Raw genomic sequence first — 8468 nt, forward strand, 5'->3', positions numbered from 1 at the left:
TACTAGTAGTTTACCAGGTACTGTGGTTAGTACTACTAGTATGTTTACCAGGTACTGTGGTATACTAGTAGTACTAGTAGTAGTAGTTTACCAGGGACTGGGGTAGTACTAGTAGTAGTAGTAGTAGTAGTTTACCAGGTACTGTGTAGTACTAATAGTAGTATATCAGGTACTGTGGTAGTAGTAGTAGTAGTAGTTTACCAGGTACTGTGGTAGTACTAGTAATAGTAGTTTACTAGGTACAGTGGTAGAACTACTAGTAGTAGTAGTTTACTAGGGACTGTGGTAGTACTAGTAGTAGTAGTAGTTTACCAGGTACTTTGGTAGTACGAGTAGTAGTTTACCAGGTACTGTGGTAGTACTAGTAGTATAGTAGTTTACCAGGTACTGTGGTAGTACTAGTAGTATTTTACCAGGTACTGTGGTAGTACTAGTAGTAGTAGTAGTTTACCAGGTACTGTGTAGAACTAGTAGTAGTTTATCAGGTACTGTGGTAGTACTATTAGTATTAGTAGTTTACCAGGTACTGTGGTAGTACGAGTTGTAGTTTACCAGGTACTGTGTAGAACGAGTAGTAGTAGTAGTTTACCAGGTACTGTGGTAGAACGAGTAGTAGTAGTAGTTTACCCAGATCTCTCCTCCATTTGGAACATTGTGCAAAAAAGTGAATTCAAATTAATCAAATGAATTTGATATATTGCCCAGCCCTAGGCCTATGCCCTCACAATAGCTGGTGTGCATTTTGCGTGCACGCCGCTCAATATCTCAAAGCCATATCAAATATATATTATACCTACAAAATGCTGAGACCCTCCTCTCCTCGACAGGGACAAGGGGACGAAGCTTCCAAAGCTGTGTTTTTTACGCAATTGCATTTTGAAATGTTATACAATGAGAACACATTTTTCCCTTTGAGCGCATGGGTGGAGAGGAGAGTGGCTCACTCATCACAGCAGCAGGCCCCAGCGAGGGCACAGGGGCAGGGCAGACACTTTAATTTCAGGAATCATGAGCACTTCACTTGTTTGTAGGCACCATTTCCATTGTTTTACAATCTGACTGATGACAGAGTGAGAGTCAGAGCAGGACTCTTTGCTGATTCAGCGTATGACGTTGAATATGAGTTTGCGTGACCTCGAAAACCAGGCCGGCGTTGCCCACTGATTAGCTAAAGGATCATTATAGACTAGAATAACAGAGAAATTAACAGGCCAATGGGCCACCGGCCATGTCATCTTTTTCATTGTTTTATTTGTTTTATTTTTTTTTGCAGTTTTATTTTTGTGTATGCCACTGTTCCTAGGCTGTCATTGTAAATAAGAATTTGCTATAACTTCACTGTAGTTAAATATTTAAAAAAATGTGTTTAACCCAGGTTGGATGTGCTGTGTACTGAACATACCTGGGTTATTGTTTAAATACTGTACTAGGCTAACCCTAGCCTACAAGACTAACCTGTGTCTCAGTTGACATAGCATGACATAGTAAATAAACACCGTGCTGTGAAGCAAATCCCACCTCTCAATCCCCCGATTGGATTATCCCACCTTTGTTGTTAAAAATAAACACAGGACCAGTTCCGCTAGCATCCACAAGCCTGAAAGGACCATCAACTAAATGACAGTCATTTAATTGCCAGTACATCAACATTTATTTGAAGAAATCACTGGTTTTCTTAGCTCTAAATAGTTTTCTCGGTTTGCAAAACTTGCTGTTGCAGATGGTTTGGTAGTCATGCTATATATTGCGTCGTTAGTGTGGTTTGGGGTTTGGGCATCCCCGGCCCCATAGGATCAAGTGGTGTGCGGGAGAGGAGCATAAATGATCAGCAAAATTTCCAACCTGGCAACCTTCTTCTTCAAGTTACTTCTGCGGGTGAGAGAGGAGTCGCTTCCATCAGCGGGTATGGTACTTTTGGAATTTTGATCCAACTGGACATCATACAAGCCATTTAGGATAATCGAAACGGCACTTTATATTTCTGTTATATTCGTTTGAGAAAAAAAACTACTTTCCCCGACCATTTGCCGATGCATGATGAAGATTGGTGAAAGGAATCAAATTGCAGATATTTAGGCGCCCCGAAGTCAAACTAACAATTATAGCCTGTCATCGAATGGGAATAAAGCAGTGAAAATGGCAACTGTTGCTTTTGAGGGAACTTCGCTCATGAACATGTTTGTACAAAACTGTTGGGTTGTTGGCACACAGCGAATAATCAGTCACCGCGGAGAGGAAGAATTCATTGAAGTCCGGACCGAATTGTCGGACAGGAGCGTTCTCTATTTGCACAGAACGGACCGCGATCTTGGAAGCCTTCTAAAGAGACTCATGGATGCTTTCCCAGAGGATAGAGCAACTCCTACACAGTCAGCGCTCCTAGATGGTAGGTAGCCCGTTATAAATACATGGATGCTTTCCCAGAGGATAGAGCAACTCCTACACAGTCAGCGCTCCTAGATGGTAGGTAGCCCGTTATAATACATGGATGCTTCCAGAGGATAGAGCAACTCCTACACAGTCAGCGTCCTAGATGGTAGGTAGCCCGTTATAAATACATGGATGCTTTCCCAGAGGATAGAGCAACTCCTACACAGTCAGCGCTCCTAGATGGTAGGTAGCCCGTTATAAATACATGGTGCTTTCCCAGAGGATAGAGCAACTCCTCACAGTCAGCGCTCCTAGATGGTAGGTAGCCCGTTATAAATACATGGATGCTTTCCCAGAGGATAGAGGCAACTCCTACACAGTCAGCGCTCCTAGATGGTAGGTAGCCCGTTATAAATACATGGATGCTTTCCCAGAGGATAGAGCAACTCCTACACAGTTGCGCTCCTAGGTGGTAGGTAGCCCGTTATAAATACATGGATGCTTTCCAGAGGATAGAGCAACTCCTACACAGTCAGCGCTCCTAGTGGTAGGTAGCCCGTTATAAATACATGGATGCTTTCCCAGAGGATAGAGCAACTCCTACACAGTCAGCGCTCCTAGTGGTAGGTAGCCCGTTATAAATACATGGATGCTTTCCCAGAGGATAGAGCAACTCCTACACAGTCAGCGCTCCTAGATGGTAGGTAGCCCGTTATAAATACATGGATGCTTTCCCAGAGGATAGAGCAACTCCTACACAGTCAGCGCTCCTAGTGGTAGGTAGCCCGTTATAAATACATGGATGCTCTTCCCAGAGGATGAGCAACTCCTACACAGTCAGCGCTCCTAGGTGGTAGGTAGCCCGTTATAAATACATGGATGCTTTCCCAGAGGATAGAGCAACTCCTACACAGTCAGCGCTCCTAGATGGTAGGTAGCCGTTATAATACATGGATGCTTCCAGAGGATAGAGCAACTCCTACACAGTCAGCGCTCCTAGATGGTAGGTAGCCCGTTATAAATACATGGATGCTTTCCCAGAGGATAGAGCAACTCCTACACAGTCAGCGCTCCTAGATGGTAGGTAGCCCGTTATAAATACATGGATGCTTTCCCAGAGGTAGAGCAACTCCTACACAGTCAGCGCTCCTAGATGGTAGGTAGCCCGTTATCCATGCATGGATGCTTTCCCAGAGGATAGAGCAACTCCTACACAGTCAGCGCTCCTAGATGGTAGGTAGCCCGTTATAAATACATGACCCATGTTAAACAACTCACACAATCAGAACTACATTATTCTATGTCCTATGTGGATGAAATGTTGAATAGGCCATTTCATGTGGAAATAAGCCTAAAATGTACAGGCCCACAATAATAATTCAAAGTACAGACTACATTGATGGATACTGTCATGTGAAGGTGTACAAACCTAGTTTATATAAAAACACCAATATGACATGTCGTTCTTACATGGACAAACTCTTGCAAAAACATATTACAGATGCATAWTTGAAAGCCTATACAAATTGTAAACCTATAGTCTACAGTATAAATACAGTATTTAAAATAACTTGACTGTATTTATATTCTGAAATACTTTAAAATACGACTTGTATTGAAATAGTTCCTGTCTATGTTTTTCCCCACCAGGACTTGTGCGAATAAGAAACGCTGCAGAGGCCAATGATATTGAGATTCGATTGCAGGAGGTGGAAAAACTACTCAGGAGGGTCGTAATCTTGCCAATTAAGGTAGAGTGGCCTATAGTTATTTACATCTAGCAATGCATATCAATATACAGTTATGACTTCATAATAGCTCTCTGGCTATTTCAACAGGCCACTAGTTGACGTGGTATTAAATATTACAGTGTCGACCCAAATGACAATTTATGTGTCTCCTTCAAGACTGTTGGAAAAGCACTCCAGGTGAAGCTGGTTGAGAGAATGCCAATAGTGTGCAAAGCTGTCATCAAGGCAAAGGGTGGCTACTTTGAAGAATCTCAAATCTCAAATATATTTAGATTTATTTAACACTTTTTTGGTAACTACATGATTCTGTATGTGTTATTTCATAGTTTTGATGTCTTCGCCATTATTCTACAATGTAGAAAATAGTAAAAATAAAGAATGAGTAGGTGTGTCCAKAATTTTGACTGGTACTGTATCTTATACTTATCCCTTCTGAGGTTGAATAATATTGCTTATGAAGTCATTTATTTCTGAGCCTTGGAAGGGTCACCCAATGTACTTGGGCTGAATTCCCTGAAAATGTCTCACCTAGACGGGGTGAAGCGGGGTGATTCCTTACATCCTCTCTCCTCGCCTCCTCAAAACTTCAGAGAGAAGCGAGGAGAGCATTGGAGGAGATTTTCTCCTGGGTTATTTTCTTCCAACACTCTCCTCCTTTCCTTAGAGGTGACGAGGAGAGAGGAAACAAGCAATCGAGGAAAATACTTTTTTGAGATTTACCCGAGGTAGTTGTGTTCCACTCTCATCTTCAACCTTTTCGTCTACAGTATTCACGGTCAGAAGCAGTGCTCACGTTCTTTGAGCAATCTCCGCTGGACCTGATGATAAGAGAAAACAACATCAACAACATGGAGCCATACTACCAGAGTCCAGTAACAYTATCAGGTCTGAATGTATCTACCAATTTATTTAATGACCATGTTTCACTGCAAACAAGTGTCTATTTTTATTGTTTAGCTAATTTCACAGTCCACATTCCAGTTTCTGGAGGGCAAAACGAATGTGCTGCGTAATTAAAGCAACATCAAGTGCACCGAGGAAAAAATATAAATGCAACATGCAACAATTTCAAAGATTTTACTGAGTTAAAGTTCAAAAAAGGAAATCAGTCAATTAAAAGAAATGCATTAGGCCGTAATCTATGGATTTCACATGACTGGGCAGGGTTGCAGTCAAGGGTGGGCCTTGGAGGGCATAGGCCCACCCACTTGGCAGGCAGGCCCAGCCAATCAGAATTTGTTTTTAACCACAAATAGGCTTTATTACAGACAGAAATACTCCTCAGCACCCCTCCTCAGACGATCCTGCTGGTGAAGAAGTCGGATGTGGAGGTCCTGAGCTGACGTGGTTACACGTGGTCTGCGGTTGTGAAGCCGGTTGGATGTACTGCCAAATTCTCTTAAACAACGTTGGAGGCAGCTTATGTTAGAGAAATGAACGTTAAATTATCCGGCAACAGCTCTGGTGGACATTCCTGCAGTCAGAATTCCAATTGCACACTCCCTCGAGACGTGGCATTGTGTTGTGTGAAAAACATTACATTTTAAAAGTGGCCTTTTATTGTCCCCAGTACAAGGTGCACCTGTGTAATGATCATGCTGTTTAATCAGCTTCTTGATATGTTACACCTGTCAGGTGGATGGATTGTCTTTGCAAAGGAGAAATGCTCACTTATCAAGGATGTAAACAAATTTGTGCACAAAATTTGAGAGAAACAAACTTTTTGTGCCTATGGAACATTTCTGGGGATTTTTTCTTTTTAGCTCATGAAACATGGGACTTTACATCTTGCATTTTATATATTTTTTCAGTGTAGTTTAATTGACAACTTACTATGGGGAGTTGCACTCTCACATCTTCAGTTGAAAGATCTACAATCAAGCCTGACAATGCCAATGAAATCCATGTCTATCTGGAAGCCCCGCCTTGCACAGGTGATACGTGTGAGGCTGAGATTAATATTCTTCAATTATTCCATTCTTCACCTAGGTGTGAATGATATACGCTACTGAAAACAAACAACTGGAAAATGAGACTTTCTTATTTTGCGGCAAACTAAACTGATCTGGRCCTACATGAACTTTCGAGACCGGGCTAGCTAAACGAGCGCTGCATAGCGTGCTAGCCAGGTTTGGCTAACTCGCCATGGCGAGCTAGCTATTCTTGCGTCCCCACGGTGGAGTTTCTTGTAGCTCTCTCATTTAGGATACGTAGCATTAAGTCGCTTGGTTATTCTTAACGGACCGTGCTATTGGCTAGCATGCTTAAGGGAGTGAAGGAAACGGGGTTTGCGTGAACCTCCGATGAAGAAGCAGCCCCCCTGAGCACTTGGATGGGCTAACCCTCAGAGCGAGGGGACTTGGCACGGGTCTGAGTGACTCGTGCACCCCTCCGCAAAAACATTACTGTGACAACACCTGGGTCTTGTTCAGTAGGCACAAAACAAAAGAGAACCTTTTGAAACGAAGGAGGTGCCACAGGAAATGCTACAACAAAGATTTTAGTCGTTTGTTGCAAAGCGCTTCGCTGCGGTGTACCCTACTGAACATGACCCAGTACTGTACATTATCAGAATATTATCAAACTTATTGTGCCTTTTTGCTTTACAGATATCATGAGGTGCAATGGATTTTGTTTGGCTAACACAGAGACCATTTTCTATGACTACAGTGCACCACAGGATAGACACAGAGCCCTGTCAGTGTCCACATGTACAGAGTCTGCGGGTTTTGGGTGAGTTTTCATCGTCCTTTCTTTCATCATTCAACTTACTAATTTTATTTCATACTGTGTGTAAATCACTCTGAAATTTTCCCTAGTGGACAGTCATGTTTATTGTATCTTACCTCATGCTACTATCCATTGTGATGACATAGTCTTGGTTGTGGTTTAGAAAATGATGATACATATATTATGTTCTTTTTAAAGCGTTAGTTCACRTAAAATAAAGTTCTTTTTTTGACTCAATTCATTTAGACGGTTGCCATATGAGTAAAAGACATTGAAAATAAAAAAAAWTGGGTTGAAAAGGTAACCTTTTTGGTTTTTAACGTCTTCAGCTCACWGGGTCATTATTTAGCTAATAAAGTCCAGCATTTCCTGGTTAGCAGAGCATTTCCTGGTTTTCAGAGCATGTAGCAATGCTAGCAATTCAAATATTCTAGTCTTGGGATAATGGACATTGCTAAAAAAAACTGTTGAAATAACTTTACAACTGTCAGGCGGTTCATCCAAAGTCGTAAAGAAATGTCTACGTTTWAGGTGAACTTCCCCTTTAATGAAAGGCAGATTGCACTGCATTTTTCTTAACATGATGATGTGGCCTGTGACACTTTGCTTCTTTAAAGTCCAATATCTAGAAAACTTGACTGCTGACATGCAAAACATTTCGGGACTGTATCAACAGTGGACGAATGAAGAAGGAAAAAAGAAATACAGATTATCGTTTTTCAGTCTATTCTTCCCTTTGTCTTTTTTACTATTTTCTGTTTCTTTGTCTCACATAGAACAAGTCACCAGCCATCAACATGCCTGCAACTTTCTTACACTACATTTTCCAATGCCTTGTCTTTGGAGTATTTTCATATTTTTCCATCGTTTTTCAGGTACGATACCCAATCTGGGTTTAAGGAGACTCTGGACATCGTTGAGACAGCATCAACGGATGGTAGTGCCGAAGACCAAGAAACGTCTTTCCCTAATCTGACGTACTACCAACTACTGACCTACGAGACTGATATTCTGGAATGAACCACAGTGGTGGACATATTGTTTGAGTCTGTATGGTTCTCACTTGTTTTCACCTACACTTTCACTGGTCCGGTCCAAATGATGTAGGTTACAGACAGGGTTTGGGAGTAACTGATTACAGTAGTCTTATGTGTAATCTGATTACCCCCCCCCCCAAAAAAAACTGTACCTGTAACAAGTTACGTTACCAGCAAAACATTTGTAATCGGATTACAGATACTTTCGGAAAAACTACATGATTACTTAGTGGATTACTTTTAAATTCAGAAATTATGTTTGCAAAAAAATACATTATGAGATCTTTCTGTTTTCTCAATGACATTCAATTCAGCATAAAAAAGGTGCAAGTTTAAGTTTGTTCCACCTGAGTGAGTTTGACCACAATGACGACTCACCGATGTGTTTGATGGATCCTTTTTGTCTTCTAATGCCTCTTAATAAGAGGAAAGTAACTGAAAGTAATCAGATTACATTAATGAGTTTGGGTAATCCAAAGGTTACGTTACTGATAACAATTTTGGACAGGTACAGTACTTTTGGCCATATAGTGTAACTAGTAACTGTAACAGATTACATTTAGAAAGTAATCTACCCAAC

General features: G+C 41.3%; 1 protein-coding gene across 1 annotated transcript; it reads left to right on the forward strand.

Moving 5' to 3' along the window:
• The first annotated feature begins 1768 nt into the window (after window positions 1-1768).
• Window positions 1769-8135, forward strand: LOC112071678 (PX domain-containing protein 1). Its single transcript, XM_070439478.1, has 5 exons — window positions 1769-2386; window positions 4021-4121; window positions 4889-5006; window positions 6731-6854; window positions 7727-8135. Exons 1-5 carry the CDS (start codon window positions 2137-2139, stop codon window positions 7869-7871), a joined length of 738 nt encoding a protein of 245 aa, XP_070295579.1. The 5' UTR covers window positions 1769-2136; the 3' UTR covers window positions 7872-8135.
• The last annotated feature ends 333 nt before the right edge of the window (window positions 8136-8468 follow it).

Source organism: Salvelinus sp. IW2-2015, unplaced genomic scaffold (genome assembly GCF_002910315.2).
Source record: "Salvelinus sp. IW2-2015 unplaced genomic scaffold, ASM291031v2 Un_scaffold1681, whole genome shotgun sequence".
In the NCBI taxonomy this organism is placed as follows: domain Eukaryota; kingdom Metazoa; phylum Chordata; class Actinopteri; order Salmoniformes; family Salmonidae; genus Salvelinus; species Salvelinus sp. IW2-2015.